The sequence below is a fragment of the Cololabis saira genome, chromosome 2 (assembly GCF_033807715.1).
Source record: "Cololabis saira isolate AMF1-May2022 chromosome 2, fColSai1.1, whole genome shotgun sequence".
NCBI lineage: Eukaryota > Metazoa > Chordata > Actinopteri > Beloniformes > Belonidae > Cololabis > Cololabis saira.
This window is the reverse complement of record NC_084588.1, coordinates 48,757,895-48,776,880: the sequence shown is the minus strand read 5'-3', so window position 1 is coordinate 48,776,880 and position 18,986 is coordinate 48,757,895. Positions and strand designations below refer to the sequence as shown.

At 43.0% G+C, this 18,986-nt stretch overlaps 1 protein-coding gene across 2 annotated transcripts in view; it reads left to right on the top strand.

The window, feature by feature from the left end:
• The first annotated feature begins 511 nt into the window (after positions 1-511).
• The window catches only part of adamts18 (ADAM metallopeptidase with thrombospondin type 1 motif, 18), a 138,242-nt gene continuing 119,767 nt past the window's right edge, over positions 512-18,986 (top strand). Inside the window, exons 1-3 of one of the 2 annotated variants that reach the window (XM_061746732.1) lie at positions 512-845; positions 1,185-1,266; positions 2,337-2,647. In XM_061746732.1, coding sequence (XP_061602716.1) covers positions 732-845; positions 1,185-1,266; positions 2,337-2,647 — 507 coding nt within the window. In that variant the 5' untranslated portion in view covers positions 512-731. Of the gene's footprint in view, positions 846-1,184; positions 1,267-2,336; positions 2,648-18,986 lie in introns of those variants that run through there. The other variant, XM_061746740.1, reaches the window with a different exon arrangement.

Here is an 18,986-nt window from a genome sequence, read left to right as displayed (position 1 = left end):
AAAATGCATATATATACATATGCCTTAGGTTTTTACCAACATGGTATTAACCATTAATATATATGCAGACAAGTTAGGAAGTTAAAAAAAAGTATTTCTGAACTTTTATAGTACAACAGTATGATAAAATCCTGTAATAATGGCTTTTAGTTTTGGTGTCCACCCCAAGAATTGAAGTGGCCCCCTCTGGCCCCCCTGGGAAACATTTTTGGAGGCGCCCCAAGTGAAGTCGGATAAATGTATTAAAATAGTTTCTTAGAGAACATGAAACGCATGAAAAGTTGCCAGAGGGCGGCTCTCCGAGCGGGCCCTGAACGCACCGCCCCGCACCGCGTCTGCTGCTGCTGCTGCAGGAGGAGAAGCTCTTCTCTTTTATCTGTCGTCTGGTAGTTGCATGCTGGCCGCTGATTGGCTGCCAGCCCGCGGACTCGCAGCTCCATCCTGCTGCGCAGCTGCCGGGGCCGGGTGCGCCAAAGCGCGCAGCCAGAGCGCGCAGCCGGACTGAGCGCTCCTCCCGGTGATCCTGCACACGCACGACACACTCATGAGTGCCGGTCGCGTCCCTGCAGCGCTGCAAGCAGCTGACTTCACCTGAAAAACCAGCAAAAACCCCGGCGGGACTCACAGCCAGAGAAACCATGCGCGCTGATTGCATTATGCGCTGCCGCAGGTCATTACTCCTCTTGCGCTCTTTTAGGAGGTAACGGGGTTTTAGGTGTAAAAAAGCTTGCATGCACATCACCATGGATTGCCTTTTTCTCCTGATATGGACTTTACCTATCCCGCTGGTCGGCTGCACCCCAGTAAAGCTACTCTCCACCCTCTTGTGCTGGAATATCATCAAGGCATGTTTCACTTAAAACAAGAAATATATAGGCTTTTTTTTTTTTTTGCTCAACTCATGCACCTGTATTTTGTGACAAAGACAAACAAGAAAAGTTGTCTCTACGGTATTATTTATGTCAGTAAGAAACTGCTGTCTGTACTTTTATATTGTCATTCATTGAAAAAAGTGGTGCCAGATGGACCTCAAGTGCAACTCCTGTTTCAGCAGAAGAATTCCATTGATCTTTTTTTTGGCATTCAGCTTTTTCTGCCTCCTGCAACCTGTTGCTACCTGTCCAATTATGTGTCTCTTTCTTTTTCTTTCTTTCTTTCCCCTGTTTCTGTTCTTTTTTTTGCAGACTCTGCACATCTACTGCACACACGCGTCTCACTCTGTCCTGGCCGGCTATTCTTCCAGCAGCAGCCCGGGATTAAATCATGGTGAGCGCTTGTCTTCTGACATGTATGGCTGTTTCTTCCAGCTGGCACCCGTCCCACGTTTGTAGAGCGGAGTGGGGAAGAAAAAATGAGTTACAGTGATGGGCTCGGGTGCACCGGAGCGCTGGTGGCTGAGCAGAAAAGTGTTGGATGAAAGAGCAAATGGAGTGACACGTCCACTAAAAAGTGCTTTTGAAGGGTTTGTTTAGATCCTGATGTGAGTTTTTTTAATTTGCTGAAGTGAAAGTCCTTCCCCGGGGATCGCTGCTCTCACTTAGGGATTCCCTCTGGCTGCTTCCTCCCCTGGAGATGATTCACAGGCTCTGGTTTCCTGCTCCTGCAGGGCTGGGGATCCATTCAAATGTCAAGAATCGACTCCGATTCTTAAGATTCAGAATCGATTATCAAGATTTGATTCGATCCGATTCATTTAGATTCCGATATCAATTAGTGTTATTAAAAATGTTTTTTGAGCTGTTGCATGAATTATATGACTGTGTAGTTATGCAACATAGTAATACTAGTATTATATTGAGATTAAACAGCAAGTATTGGCAGCTAATGATGCTGTAAGGACCAATCAGCTCCCAGAATGCTGATAGAACTGCTTTCAGAAACAGAGACAGAGACAAACTGATGAAATCTGTTTAATTTTTTCCCACATTCCGTTTTTATTTTTTCCATTTTCTGTCTTTTTCGGTTTATAATTTTTGAGAATTTGGTTTTTAGCATTTTATGCAAATGTAACCCCAAGACAGAATATAAAGTAATGAAATATAGACAATTTATGCAATTATAACTGAAAGCTTTAATGTTTTCATACCTTTAAACATGTCACCAGTTATTATCGTGTCCAACAAAATATTCCTTTTTTGGGAATAAACAAAAACATACCAAAAGTTGTAATGTAATGATGAAAGAGAATCGATCTTTACACATACGAATCGATTTATAGGAATGAATATGATTTAGAATCGGAAAATCGATTTTCTTGCTAAAAAAGTCATAGCCGATCGTTCCCCCCTGACTTTCTCCGTCTCTTCTGCTCTGACCCGTCCGTCCTCGTCCGCCAGACTACGTGTTCGTCACCCCGGTGCAGGTGGACTCCGGCGGCGGGTTCCTGACCCACGACGTGTCGGGCCGGCGCAGCAGGAGGTCCGTGTCCCCGTCGCTGCACTACCGGCTGTCGGCCTTCGGCCGGGACATGCTGCTGGACCTGCAGCCGTCCTCCGTGGTCGGGCCGGGCTTCACGGTGCAGACGCTGGGCCCGGGGGGCGTCTCCACGGTGACGGGGGAGGACCAGGGCCTCCGGACCTGCCTGTATCAGGGATTTATCCGCGACCTGTCCGCCTCCTCGGCTGCCATATCCACGTGTTCTGGACTGGTGAGTGTCTCCCGGCGGTTGTTGGTTTAGAGGCTCCGCAGGCGTGTTGTGTGTTTGTTTTAGTGGATTACATGTTGTATTTTCACGGTTCGGGGAGCATCACCACAGCCACAGTTGTGGTGACAACACATTTCCCTGCCATGTAACTTCACACAACTCTAACAACCTTTTGGAAAGTCCACAAATGTCTGAAGCTCCTGGCTTTGCATCCTAAAAAGCCTGTTTTCTAATGTTCTCTCAATAATTCAGACCTTGATAGTGTCATAGTTGAACTGTAACATGACCTGATTATCCCTGATGGCAAGCATCAGTTTGTGCTGCTTCATCTGCAACTCCTTCGTCTGCAGCTTCTTCATCTGTAACTTATTCATCTGTCACTTCTTCGTCTGCAACTTCTTCGTCTGCCACTTCTTGATCTGCAACTTTTTAATCTGCAACTTCTTCGTCTGTCATTTCTTCATCTGCAACTTCTTCGTCTGTCACTTCTTCGTCTGCAACTTCTTCGTCTGCAACTTCTTCGTATGCATCTTCTTCATCTGCAACTTCTTCGTCTGCAACTTCTTCATCTGCAACTTCTTCGTCTGCAACTTCTTCATCTGCAACTTCTTCATCTGCAACTTCTAAATCTGTAACTTTTTCATCTGCAACTTCTACATCTGCAACTTCTTCATCTGCAACTTCTTCGTCTGCAACTTCTTCTTCTGCATCTTCTTCATCTGCAACTTCTTCGTTTTCAATTTCTTCATCTGCAACTTCTTCATCTGCAACTTCTTTGTCTGCAACTTCTTCTTCTGCATCTTCTTCATCTGCAACTTCTTCGTTTTCAATTTCTTCATCTGCAACTTCTTCATCTGCAACTTCTTCTACTGCAACTCCTTCGTCTGCAACTTCTTCGTCTGCAACTTCTTCTTCTGCAACTTCTTCTTCTGTAACTTCTTCACCTGCAACTTTTTAATCTGCAACTTTTTAATCTGCAACTTCTTCGTCTGCAACTTCTTCATCTGCAACTTCTTCGTCTGTCATTTCTTCATCTGCAACTTCTTCATCTGTAACTTTTTCGTCCGCAACTTTTTCATGTGAAACTTCTTCATCTGCAACTTGTTCTTCTGCAACTTCTTTGCCTGCTACTTCTTCGTCTGCAACTTCTTCATCTGCAACTTGTTCTTCTGCAACTTCTTCGTTTTCAACTTCTTCATCTGCAAATTCTTCATCTGCAAATTCTTCATCTGTAACTTCTTCGTCTGCAACTTCTTCATCTGCCACTCTGAGAGTGAAACTAAGCAACTGAAAGGATAGGAGGAAAACAGGAGGGGCAGATGTCTGTGCTCCTAATTCCTTTTATCCGGTTATGTTTGGGACAGCGTACACAGAACCAGAAACGAACCTGGTGTGCAGTTGAGTTTCCCCTCTAGATCACCAGTTCAGAGAACATAAGAGATTAAATACAGAGCTGGTTGTGTTGTTTCATGACAAAAAGTCAACTAAACTGCAGAAACAGTTTGTGAAAAACTAAGTTCCCCCCATAATTAAGTGGTTTGTAGAGCCACCTTTGGCAGTAATTACTTTGTCATAATGTCTCTCCGTGTGCAGCTTCTCTCCGTTCAGGGGGGTTTGCTGGCGTTCCTCTAAACTTTCAGTAAAGTTGAGGGTGCTACTGTTTCCCTGGGCGACTGCGAGAGAGGTTGTTTCTGCTTTAGCCGCTCCGCTGCAGACTGGTCCGTGTGTTTGGGGTCGTTGTCCTGCTGCGTGAGCCGCCGTGGGCTAAGCTAAGCCTTAGCTGCCAGACAGATGGCCACTCGAGAGACGCTGCAGCACTTTCATGCTCAGCCCAGCTCTTCCTTAACGCTGCGGTGCATGTGAGAGAAGCCCAGACCATCATTCCTCCACCGCCGTGCCCCACGTTCGCTGGGATGCAAAACATAAAGAAACAAACTCATTAGATAAAAGTAATACAGGTTGCAGGGCATCGTGGGAGATTACTGAAATGCAGCAGTAAATAAAAAGGGTTTCACTTTCACTTAAAGCAACTGAAAGTGTCAGCAGCCCTGATGCATTCTGGGAGTTTGTTCCACGGGTGAGCAGCTTAAAAACTGGTGGGTGCAGAAAGTACCTGTGGTAGTTTTACTGCGATGCTCTGCACAGTATGCACCTCCTACTGATCTGATGGTGTCACTAGTACTTAGTACTTGTACTAGTACTTACTACTGGTACTAGTACTAGTACTAGTACTATGGTGCAGCTGGAAGCCAGTGACTGTGAGGTAGGAATGGGCGATATTTTACCGTTCACGATAAACCGTCAAAAAAAATCCTCACAATAAGAATTTGTCATTTCCCGGTAAAAACGATAAATTCCCGTTGATGACGTTTTTGTGTAAAGCTGATTATGGTTCTGTGTTAAATCCACGCACAACGTACGTGAAGGAAGGAAGGAAGGAAGGAAGGAAGGAAGGAGAGAGCAGGAGGAAAGAAGGAAGGAAAGGAAAAAAGAAGGAAGGAAGGAAGGAAGGAAGGAAGGAAGGGAGGAAAGAAGGAAGGAAGGAAGGAAGGAAGGAGAGAGCAGGAGGAAAGAAGGAAGGAAAGGAAAAAAGAAGGTAGGAAGGAAGGAAGGAAGGAAGGAAGGAAGGAAGGAAGGAAGGAAGGAAGGGAGAAAACAAGGAAAGGAAGAAGGAAGGAGAGAACAGGAGGAAAGAAGGAAGGAAGGGAAAAAGGAAGGAAGGAAATGAGCCTGAAAGAAAGAAAGAAAGAAAGAAAGAAAGAAAGAAAGAAAGAAAGAAAGAAAGAAAGAAAGAAAGAAAGAAAGAAAGAAAGATTCCCGTTGATGACGTTTTTGTGTAACAAACATGGCGGATCTGAGAGCGAGATAGATTTATAGTTACAAAGGTGGAGTTGAAATGGTATTTTTTTTATCGTCATTTTTATCGTTATCAGGGTTAAATACCAGAAATTATCGTGATACATTTTTTAGTCCATACCGCCCATCCCTACTGTGAGGTACACCTGTTAGTTTTACATTATCTGGATATTTTTGCATGATATATGATGCAGAAATGTTTATCCTGCAAACTCCTTACTACATTATGGTAAAATCAGTTTTTACTGGTAGATTCATTTCATTTCATTTATTTATTTAGCACAAATTTCTTTTAAAAACAGTGCATGGAGGGAACAAAGCCCGAAGGGCTGGTACAGAGTTCCACTCCCATCAACAACTGTGATGAAGTAACAAAGATAATGTACAACAAATTAAAAAAAATTATAAATATAAACGTAAAAGAGAACATGGATACATGGTCTGGATTACATTAAAGATAAAGACATTAAAGGTTGAGACAGAATAAATTGTTTATTTAATAGCTTTCTGAAGGAGGTAAAAGATAATGTTGACTTCAGCGACACATTCAAGTCATTCCAGAGTTTTGGATCTAAGTGTAATATTAAATTGATGACCAGATGTTCAACAGAAGGGTAAATGAAGATTGTCACTGAGTCTAGTTGGATATGAATTAAAATCAGATGAAACAGTAAAAAACAGCTGGAAAGTGACAGGAAAATGGTGTTTTCTAGTTTAGGACGCGGTTTTGAAAGCAATCGATGTGTTTTGCTGTCTCAGTCTGGATGCCCTCTGACTCCGGCTGCAGGATTATCACAGAAATGAGGCTAAAGTCGTCTCAGAATTTAAACAACTACCAGCCAGACTTCCTAAATCACACGTGACATGACTTTTTTGATGTTGACAGAGTCGCCTCAGCTTTGGTTTCCCCCGATTTACGCCTTTTACTCTTTTCACTCACGAGACATGTGTTTATTCCCTTTGACCAGAAAAGACTCTGTAATTACAAATTCTTCCACTTTCATTGGTTATTTATGAAGTGTCTAGAGCCGGGTAAAAGCTCACACATTCCTCGTCACCAGCGCGGCCCGGACGGACACGTTACACCGCCATCAAAGCCATACCTCCATCTATCACTCAGCCTTCACGGCTGCCCGGCACCTCCTGCACCTCCTGCTCCTCGCTGCCCCGCTCTTTTATCCTCCACATCTCCTCTTGTTCGTGGCAATTAAAGCCGGGGTGAAGTTTGAGCCGCCTGGCTGGCACTGCTAATCTTTGCATTGTCCCTTTTATTAGGCCCGCTCTGACTCCCAATAAAACACCCCCCCGACCCCGTTTTCTCTCAGGCAAGGAACCCTGGGACCGCAGCGATAACTTGGATTTCCTCACTGTGACTCCGGATTTTTATAGCTGCAGAATACAGTTTTTATAGATGCGAGAGAAAAAGAAACTGGGAGATAAAATTACAAGAGCCTTTAAGGGACCGTCTGGGCCGTTCCCTCCTCGAGCGGCGCGTCGGTCTGCGCTGGACTGCCGTTAACCCGGTTTTACAACCAGCCTCCTGCCCAGAATATTCACTTTCACCGAGGAAAAGAAACAGATAAATCTTCCTCATCATATGAACACACCGTGGGATTAAAGTATGATATTGGAGCGGAAAGGAAAAGATGACAAGGAAAACAGAAAAAGAGATAACAGGTTAAGTTGCTGTCGTCAACGAGAATTATGACTAAATATCGTCGTCAACGAACCTTTATCACCTGAGGAAAACGAGACGATACCCAATGAAAATGCTGGTCATGTGACGATAACGAGAATTAAATATATAATGCAATATCGTAGAGGAATAAAAACCAGACTAAAATGAAGACTTAAACACAGCTTTTTGAGAATATGGTTTTTAGCATTTTATGCTAATTTAACCCCAAGAAAGTATATAAGCAATGAAATGTAGACAATTTATGCAATTATAACTGAAAACTTTAATGTTTTCATACTTTTAAACATATTTAAAGGCAAAAACATGGCACTAGTTATTTTCGTGTCCAACAAAACATTCCTTTTTTGGGCGGAAACAATGAAATTCCTAAAGTTATTTGTATCAAATAAATAACTAGGAAATAAATAACTCAAATGTGCCGTTCAATATCCATTTAAAGTGCAAAAAAAGAAAGAAATTGCAACAGCTCATGCAGTAAACAACAAATTTTAGCCTTTATTCTGTCACCAGATACACAGCTTGGCATGAAGCACCCGGCATTTTTCAAATATGTCAATGAAAATGATGACTAAATATCTTTGTCAACAAACCTACATGCTGGTCATGTGATGATAACGATAATTAAATATATAATGCAATATCGTAAAGGAATAAAAACAAGGCTAAAATGTAGATTACAAAATAAAACTGCTAAAATGTGTCTTCATTTTCGTTGACCAAAACCAGACGAAATGTTCTACCAAAGATCCTGAATGTCCATGTTTCCAGTAGTTTCTCTGGTTTAATGTCCATGTTTTCAGTAGTTTCTCTGGTTTAATGTCCATGTTTTCAGTAGTTTCTCTGGTTTAGTTCTGCTGGGTGACGTTAGTCCTCCATCCCAGTCGCTGCAGCGGGGAATCAGATCCAGAAGATGCAGCTGCAGAGTTAGAGGCTGATGCCGTTAACGCAGAGCTCTAGGTTCACGTCCATTAAAAACAAAGTTACATAGAGAAACGCAGGGATCTGCTCTGGGGGGAGAAGAAGAAGATCCATCTTTGGATCCACTTTCCTACATAGACGTGGAAAAGAAAACCCAATGTGTCATTGAAAAAGAAAAAGATAATAATAAATATGTTGTAAACTCAAATTAGAGTCTTCTGTATCTGGAATGAATGTATTCTTGAGTCTATAAGGTAACATTAATATAATAAAAAGATAACCTGGTTTGAATTGTAAAATGGGTTTGGCTAAATACAATCTTTGACTAAAACTAGACTAAAATGGTACTGGATAGGGATGGGAATCGAGATCCGGTTCTTGTTCAGAACCGGTTCTCAGTGTTTCAATTCCTTGGAATCGTTTGCAAATTTTGCAAACGATTCCCTTTTCCATTCCAGTGGGAACGAACGACGTCATCACGCACATAAGTCAGCAGTCAATAGTAAACATGGCGCCGAGGGGATCAAACGCTCGACAGTCCGGTAACATTTCAGTAAAAAAGACAACAAGACAACTTGCAATACTTGCCAAGTCAATATTTCATCAAAGGAAGGAAATACTACCAACATGCAAAAACATTTGCGTACACAATATGCAATAACAATCAATCAATGTTGCGTTTTCAATCCGCTCTGGACCAACGTCAGTAATTCTCAACCCAGCAGCAACAACGTTAGCATGTCCTTGGCTGACTCCATGTGTTACTGCAGGTAATTAATTAACAAACATGCCTATGATATTAGTGCCATTTGCCTCATTGTTTTCCTTTTTCCCCAAATGAGAATAGATAAGGGAATCGATTAAGAACCGAATCATTAAGCAGAATCAAAAATGGAATTGGAATCGTAAAAATTGTATCAATTCCCATCCCTATTCCTGGACAATTCTGTATATAAAATAAGACTAAAATGCTCAGACTTTTAGTCGACTGAAACTTGACACGACTAAAGGGAGAATGAACGTGACTAAAACTAATAAAAACTAAAATGATAACTGGACCCAAAGACTAGACTGAAACTGAAATGGAAACAGGCTGACAGAAACAACACTTATAACAGATGAAGGTCGAATAATTGCATTGAATGTCCAGGTGAAGTTGAAGCTTGAAGGTTGAAGGATGAAGCTCCCAGGACCATCTCTTCAGAGGGATGGACTCCAAATTCACAAATTCCTTGTGTGTGTATAACAAACTTGGCAATAAACCTTTTTCTGATTCTGATTCTGATTCCCTGACTCATCTCACCAGACTGGAGGGAAAAGTGGTACCAGAACCTAAAACAGGCTTTCTGCACCCAGCTGTGTTGAAAACAGCAGAAGTGTCAGCAGCAGCTACTGGGCCCAACTCAGACCAGAAGGGTTTTTCTGTTGTTTTATTCTCAGACAGATGGAAGTGGGATTCAGCTGCTGAAATGAAGACTAGGGCGAGAAGGTATTAAAAGCAGAGCTGGCTAGATTGATGACTGACAAAGTGGGATTTTCTTCACTAAATCCCTATTTACCAGCACATGGTCGTATGTGGGGCGGTTTTTAATCACCCTGTGTCCTCACGGGGCGCCGGCCGCGCTCATGTTTTCGTGTGAATAAAGTTCTCACTTCGGGATGAAGGATGAAAGGATGTCATGTTAGACGTAATGCTCTGTGATTTGTAAGAGCCGAGCATCGGCGGGGGGGGGGGGTCCCTTCTCTTTCTCTTCTGTTTTTCCGAGGGTCTCCCTCGTCTGAGGTCACGGTGCTGCTTGACCCCAATCCTCCCGGCCGGGGTGTGATGGGGGTTGGGGGGTGTCCACCTCACAGGTTCCTGCTGGGGAGTGCAAGTTCAGAGTGGCTCGACATTCAAGTGAAGGCAGGAGACTGAAGGGATTTATGGCCCCCCTCCCCCCCCCGGGACTAGATTCCTCTCTCGGGGGAGACTGGATCAGATCTTAGGCCACGTTTACACGGGGCAAAAACGTCTGCGTTTGCGTCTAAACAGAGAAAACGGAGGAAAACGGAGATTTACGTCACATTATGCAACAGAAATGTCACCAGCAGCGTCATGAGTGCGACCTGTGTTTACAATTTTTTTGGCCACCGTCAATATTTTCTTTTATTTTACCTGTTTTAAATTCTCTCAGACTCGTTCCGTCTTGGAAGTAAAGCCTGAATTATGGTCCCGCGTTAAATCGACGCAGAGCCTACGGCGTAGGGTACGCGGCGATGCGCGCAGTACGGTGTGCGTCGCCGCGTACCCTACGCCGTAGCGGAACCATAAATCAGCCTTAACTGGAAGTTACACGTGTCATTTGTTGATGTTTTTTCCAGGATTCTGATTGGCTGGCATGACGTTAACAGCGTTTTCATGCGGTTCCGTGTAAACGAGGATATTTTTGAAAACGTAGAGGGGAAAATATCCGTTTTTGTAAATACCTGGCTACGTGTAAATGTGGCCTTGTTCTCAGGTCTGAGGGTCCTACAGTCACACCCTGTATTAGGGATGGGCTGTATGGACTAAAAAATTTATCACGATAATTTCTGGCATTTATCCCGATAACGATAAAAAAAATACCAATTCAACTCCACCTTTGTAACTTTTAATCCATCACCACATTCAGTCTTTGGAGCCCCCAAATCACTGCTCTAAAAGATACTAAATGCTACTAAACTACACCAATTAATAAACAATAAATTGAATTAATAAAAACCAATTAAATGAGTCCACCTGTACTGCAAAACTGGAATGACTCAGATCCGCCATGTTTGTTACACAAAGACCTCATCAACTTTCTTTTCTTTCTTTCTTTCTTTCTTTCTTTCTTTCTTTCTTTCTTTCTTTCTTTCTTTCTTTCTTTCTTTCTTTCTTTCTTTCTTTCTTTCTTTCTTTCTTTCTTGCTCATTTCCTTCCTTCCTTCCTTCCTTCCTTCCTTCCTTCCTTCCTTCCTTCCTTCCTTCCTTCCTTCCTTCCTTCCTTCCTTCCTTCCTTCCTTCCTTCCTTCCTTCCTTCCTTCCTTCCTTCCTTCCTTCCTTCCTTCCTTCCTTCCTTCCTTCCTTCACGTACGTTGTGCGTTGATTTAACGCAAAACCATAAATCAGCTTTACACAAAAACGTCATCAACGGGAATTTATCGTTTTTACCGCGAGATGACAAATTCTTACCGTGGGGAATTTTTTTGATGGTTTATCGTGAACGGTCAAATATCGCCCATCCCTACCCTGTATACAATATTAATATAACCTGATTTAGATGGGAATATGGGGAAATTAAAAGAACATCCTTGTATGTGAGAAGTGTATCTAATTCTTTTGATAAACATCTTTATTAGAAACGCACCGATAAGGATTTTGAGGGCCGATCACCGGTAACGCCGGGCCGATCACAGCGTGAAATCCATAAATTCATCAATACGGTTGTCTCATGTACACAACACTGACATTGTATTATTAGGTATAAAAATTAGGAGTTGAGAAAGTATCATGAATTGCTGATGTTCAACATGCAATATTTCACCCTCTAGAGACTCCTAGAGACGATTTAGACTCAGTTACAAAGAGTAAGTGTAGCTTATTAACTTAAAGGAGCCGTCTGTAAGAAATGTCCAAAACTGGTACTGCAGTCACTTTCAAAATATTGTTGAGCGGCGTGTACCCTCCCCCTCCTCCCCCCGACCAGAGGTTGCCAGGTAGGCTGCAGAATGCAGAAGGAACGTAGGCTAACATGGCTGCCATAATTAGAGCCGAGCTGGCAACCCGGATGCCGAAACAAAACTGACTTTGTGATTGGGAGATAGGTGGAGGTGGAGCTTCAGAAACAATACTGACTTGGTGATTGGGAGATAGGTGGAGGGTGGAGCTTCAGAAACAATACTGACTTTGTGATTGGGAGATAGGTGGAGGGTGGAGCTTCAGAAACAATACTGACTTGGTGAATGGGAGATAGGTGGAGGGTGGAGCTTCAGAAACAATACTGACTTGGTGATTGGGAGATAGGTGGAGGGTGGAGCTTCAGAAACAATACTGACTTGGTGATTGGGAGATAGGTGGAGGGTGGAGCTTCAGAAACAATACTGACTTGGTGATTGGGAGATAGGTGGAGGGTGGAGCTTCAGGCCAAAACAAAAAATGACAACATAAACATCAGTTGAGGGCTGCAACTCCTCTTTTTAAACTGGAATATCCTGGCTTGAGTGCTGTTGTCAGTGACATAAGTATTTGAAATGAACATGATTTTTACATACAGCTCCTTTAAGCTTTGCGAAAGCTTTAGCGATAGCATCTGTCGCGTGTGAGGAAACTCTTTTGAGTGAAGCAAAACTCTTCACACTAGAACTCCAGATGTCACTCGTGAAGCGACTGAAACGACTGTCGTCCTGCATGAGGCTTTGGATCTGACTGTATATAGTTTGTTTTAACTCCGGCAGGCATTCATCAGTGAAATATTTATGACCCGGCAGCGTGTACCGCGGATCCAAGCTGCTAACGACGTGTTTAAACCCGATGTCTTCTACAACAGAAAGCGGCTGATGATCACGGTTACGTTACGTTAAGCGGAGTTAGCGGCGTTTTTCCTGTTCTTTCTCTGCCTTAGCGGCAGCCGACATTGGAAACTCAATATACTCCTTCGTATGAAAAACTTGTCTTATCAGCTTCGTTGTGTTGAAATTCTTTTGTAACATTCCTCCTCTGGGTATCTCCTTTGGACACACCTTGCAAACTGCAAATGTGTACATTGTAAAACTCCCATAACGGCGACGCCATTTCCAGTGTTGATGTTTTGTAGAGATGACCACGCCCCCTTAGGACACCTGGGTCTGAGATGTGGGAACGCAGCGCGGGCAGCGGTTTGTTGTTGTAAACGTCATCCGATCGGCTGCTTTGAACTATTATTTTTTTCTGATAGGGTCATTATCAGGCCGATACAGATCATCTCTAGTCAGTATGACATAACCTGTTTTTTTGCCTTTGAGAGGTAGAAGCAGTGGTACAACTGGAGAAACTGTGTGAAATGTTGATCTGGAGAGGTTTAACGAAGATGTCGAGGAAAAACCCGGGCCTTGTTGCTGGCCAGAGACATATGAGGAAAAGACGGGAATACTGCGATGTTTGAGGATTGAATAGTCGATTTTTGTGAAGTCGTTGAAACGATCCAGCTCAAAGACGGAGGAAGAATAAAGAGGAAATCTCTTCCTAACGTTAATTTCCATGTCAAAGTTGCTCAGGATTTTTCCGGTAACCATTTTTAAGGGTCTGCAGGGCAGATCAGAGAACAGGTGGGATCTGAGGAACCTGAGCAGCCAGGTCCAGTGGGACCAGAGTAAAAACAGCATTTTCCCAAGACCTTTGCTTGTTTCCCGCCGCGTCGTAGCGCCGATGCAGGTGTGTCTGACCCCCTTTCACTTTTGACCGGCCGCAATTCCTCTCACCGATGGATGACATCACCCCTTTCAATGTCTATGGAAACGCAGGCAGACGACGCACGCAACGCTGCCACGTGAATCCGCCGTTAGACTGACCAATCAAGCCCCAACTGGGAGTTAGACTAGACCAGATCAAATATTGAGGGAATGCGCGTGACGTCATATATGCGACCTCACAGCGAGTTACTCCCACTGAGTGGCAGAAAGACTGAGTGTCAGCGTAAACTTTCAGTTTGAGCAACTGGAAAACATTTAAAATGGGAAAGGGCTGTTGTGCGATCGACTGTTCTCATAGAATTAGCAAGAAATCGTAGTTATCGTTTTACAGACTGACGAAAAATAAGCTTAAGAGAGACAAATGGATCGCTGCAATTCACAGAAACAACTGGATTCCAGACACCGAAACGTGGATTTGTGGTTCCCATTTTGTATCAGGTAATGTTGGATTTTTGGGTAGCGAACGTTAAACGGTCAAATCATAAAGTTCGGTGTCCTCATCACTTTAATTTCTACAACAAATCCTGCCTTGAAGTCGGACCAAGCGTCAAGACTTTTGTATGACTTCAAGCTTTCCTTTGTGTATTTCCCCGGCGTAGAAATTAAGTACATATAAATATCAGGAAACTGGATTCGTGGCCAAATATTAATGTCCATGGACCACTGGTTCTTGGTAACTGTACCAAATATTAATGTCCATGGACCACTGGTTCTCGGGGTAACTGTACGGGTCACTGTCAAGTCCAACTGCCTTTAATTTAAGCCAATAATCGGCTGTTATCCCCTCTTCTCCACTAGTTGCAGCCATTCTTGCTGATGTTTAGCCACTCAGTGCGAGTAAGGGGGCTGGTCCAGTGGTGAAGTGACGTCAATGCAGACCCTCTATCTTCCCAAAACCTTTCCAGGTTTAGGCTAAAGGACCCGCTATTCCATCGCTTGCATTTGATAGACGGTCGGTAGTTGGTTGCGGCTCGGCATGCTCTGCAAGATGGGAGCTTATTCACTTGTTAAAGAGTCCTCAACGGCTTCTTACCTGGCTGCCCTTTTACATGTACACCTTTCTTTTGCTGCTCAGTCATGCATTTACACTTCAGTAGCGAATCAAGAGCTTCTGTGGTTTTCAAATGTGGCCGTTTCTGAGCGAGCACCATTGGTGACATCTTTACAAACACAAGTGTGGTCTCACATGGGATGTTTGGGCTATAATGACACTGCAACCCCCCCCCTCCCCCCCCCCCTCCCACTGGGGGACCTTTGTTTACAGCCTAAATGTGTGTTTGGACACAAGTGTGACACAAAAACCACTGGAGAAAGTGCCATGCTGCCCCCCCGTTACCCCCCCAGACGGCTCAGATCTAACGCTGCTGTCTGACGGCCGTCGTTGACACGGTGCCGCCTGTTATGGCAGCCAGCGGTGGCTGCTGTAAGCGGAGAGCTCTGAGGGAATCCCTGCGGTGTGAAGAGGGTCCCGGCTCTGTTCCCAGGCCTCGTTGATGCTAAACGCACTTTGAGGTTGCAGCACACATCACGTGGTGAATATTCAAGAGCTCCATTTGTCAACGGGAGAGTGCTGCATCATGTCCTTTAAAACCTTTGCAGGCATCGATTATTCGGATAGATAGATGGATTTTTTTATCATTTAACCAAGAGATGTAGCTTTAAAAGAGTCACTGGCTCTGTTTGAAATTGTAGTTAGTTAGTTAGTTTCAATTTATTTCAATTTATTATTTATTCAATTATTAATCCTTTCGGAAATTCTTTTTGCATCTGTGGATCTGTTCTTATTACCTATTGACAGTGAAAAGAACCAAGCAATAAAAGAAAAAGTGAGAATACTCTATGAATGAAACGGTAAAAAAGAATCATAATGTGACGCTCACTCTGAACTGTTGGAGCTTCTGCAGGAAGTTTAGTCGCTGCAAACCTTTTTTCTAGATGAAATCCGTATTAGAGTCCCATGACAGTTTCCTGTCAATCACTGCCCCTAGATATTTGTATAGAGAGTCTGCATTGACGTCACTTCCCCACTGGACCAGCCCCCTTACTGCACTGAGTGGCAAAAATGGCTGCAACTAGTGGAGAAGACGGGATAACAGCTGATTATCGGCTTAAATTAAAGGCAGTTGGACTTGACAGTGACCCGTACAGTTACCCCAAGAACCAGTGGTCCATGGACATTAATATTTGGCCACGAATCCAGTTTCCTGATATTTATATGTACTTAATTTCTACGCCGGGGAAATACACGAAGCAAAGCTTGAAGGCTTACAAAAGTCTTGACGCTTGGTCCGACTTCAAGGCAGGATTTGTTGTAGAAATTAAAGTGATGAGGACACCGAACTTTATGATTTGACCGTTTAACGTTAGCTACCCAAAAATCCAACATTACCTGATACAAAATGGGAACCACAAATACACGTTTCGGTGCCTGGAATCCAGTTGTTTCTGTGAATTGCAGCGATCCATTTGTCTCTCTTAAGCTTATTTTTCGGCAGTCTGTAAAACGATAACTCCGATTTCTTGCTAAATCTATGAGTACAGTCGATCGGACAACAGTTCTTTCCCATTTTAGATGTTTTCCAGTTGCTCAAACTGAAAGTTTACGCTGACACTCAGTCTTTCTGACACTCAGTGGACGAAACCTGCTTTGAAGTCGCATCTGTGACGTCATGTGCATTCCCTCCATTCACAACTTCAATTGGGTCACCGTTGAAAACCTTAATAAAATTTAACCAAGAGTTGTAGCTTTAAAAGAGTCACTGGCTCTGTTTGAAATTGTAATGTTTAGGCATTGTATTTTCATTGGCCTTGTCAAAGAGATGAGGACATATTTAACATATTTGAATGCTAATCCTCATGGCTGGGAATGGAGACGCTGCTTTAGCTGCTTTAGCTGCTTTAGCTGCTTTCGCTGCCTCAGTTTGACACTCGGCTCCAAATCCCCGAGACCTCTGCCGAGTCAAACAGACACTTGAGTAACTGATTCCCAGACGGGTCTTGGCCCATTTGTACCTGTCCATTTTCAGAAAAGGCCAACAAATCAAAGTGTCTCCCGACCACAGTCTGCTTTTGAGGCTCGGCCATAATTCAGCGAGTTGGGCCCGGAGTGACCCGGAGCTTTTCCCTGGTGGTCCGGACGCTGACAGTGATGTAGTGCCCACCGTTAGGTGCCAGTAGGAGGGGGGGGTCCCGGCTCTCAGCACGGGCGTATGAAAGGCAGAGAAAAAACAGACGCTGTTTGTGTATGTGTGCCTCCGCGTCCTTTCTGGCCTGTGCAAGGTCTTTCTCACACAAGATTAATGACCGGCGTTGAAATGTTCAAGTGGACGTTGTAGCTTCCACAAATAGAGCTCATGCATCAAATCTGACCCGCCGTTGTCACGATGGCAACTCCGCTGATCGGCCGCAGTTGTAGAGCGATGAAGATTAACAGGGAGTTTGGTGAGTTTTTCCAATTTTACATATGTTTTTATGTAGTTTTTCTTCAGGCTTTGTTTGAAGAGGAGGCCAAACCTTTAAAGGGAGAACCCAGATCTGGCATAAATAAGGAGGATGTTCCTAAAGCTGCAAATCATAAAAGTCATAAAAGTCCCAGCTATGGCACACGACTCTTTTATTTCAAAGTTGATTTAAAATGTACTTGGAAAAATGTAATGAATCGCATTTTTCATGTCATAATTGGAATTATGAATTATGAATTGAGGCATGGACTTAATCAGGTTCCACTTTTCTATTATGGTGGATCAGCTTTGCAGGTTGGACTTGTCAGAGACCTTTATTACTATTTTCCTGCCAAGATCTATTATTATCCTGAAAAAGGACTTTAATGAGTACGTTAGGGCTGGGCGATATATCGAGATTTTAATATATATCGATATATTTTCAAACGCGATATGGTACGAGACAATATCGTTTATATCGATTATTATTACTATTTATTTATTTTTTTTATGATTTTGATATAGCTTATTTAGTGACAAATTGACTTGAATGTTTTATTTGAGATTTGCACAAATGTTTTGTTATTTGCACAACTGTCAACCTCAGTGGAAAAGTCTGCCTGTTACTGTCTACATTGTATTAATTACACAGTGTATTTTAATGTAATTGTTATGCAGGAAAGGAATATTTGTTTTATTTTATTCAAGAAGCATTTTTATTCTATATATGCAGGCAGTTTATTTTTATTTCATTTGTTTTATACATTTTGATATTGTGCAGACCTCTGTTAATAAATGTACCTGCGTGACATTTGGCACGAGGCTTTGTATTAAAACTGACTGTTTTTTTAAGGGTTTGCCTCAGAAAAAATTAAGCTAACAGAGATGCTAACAGAGATGCTATGCTATAATACTTTGGGGGAAACCCCAATTATGGCACAGAAAAAATATCGATATATATCGAGTATCGCCATTCAGCTAGAAAATATCGAGATATGACTCTTGGTCCATATCGCCCAGCCCTAGAGTACGTCCATAATTTCAGAAAGCACCTGAACAATGACTGGTGTCCACCCTGACCCTTAACCCGGCATCATTCCCACATAAGCAGTAACTGGAGATATCCCTTGTTTGCTTCAGGCAGGTTATAGATTCGATCTGGGATCACTGGCATCACTGAATACCACTTTTCAAACTTTTATCAGCCATACTGGCACAAAAAAGCAGTCATCTTTATACTGACGATGTTCCGCTGTTGCTTGGATTGAATAGACATGTGAGCGCGGCTTCAGTTCTTGATTGCACGCAGCGCGGCAGGTTTTCTGAGTAATCAAACACTGATTAGAGAATCACCTGAGTGACAGGAGCGTCGCTGGTGAGGGAGGCCTGCTCAGACGTGCCGGCTTCCCTCTCTGCACATAACTTGTCTTTAAGCCCACTTGAACCTCATTTTCAGTTGTTTATACTGGAAATCGTGGCGTATGTTTGCTGTTTCCTTTTCCTGACAAACATTTCTTAGAGTTTGGTCACAGACATTCACTCCTGTGTCCGTCTATATGTTTTTCAGTTCTTTTGCAATGGATTTACTATTTTCAGTGCATATTGTTTCATGTTTTCTTTCCTGATGCCTGGCCTACATGTTTATCTACCTTCTACCCCAATCCTATTGTCTACCTCTACATTCTCTCTAACGTTTTGCGCTGATTGACCTTTTATTATCTCCCTACTCTCAAATGAACTCTCTTTTTTGTGCCAATGTTTTCTCTCAATCGGCCAGGTTTTCTTAGGCCCCGTTTACACGGGGCAAAAACTGAGGCGTTTTCATGCGTTTTGGCCGTCCGTTTTCACGTTTGCGTCTAAACAGAGAAAACTGAGGAAAACTGAGATTTACGTCACATTATGCGACAGAAACGTCACCAGCAGCGTCATGAGTGCGGACTGTGTTTACAATTTGTTTGGCCACCGTCAATATTTTCTTTTAT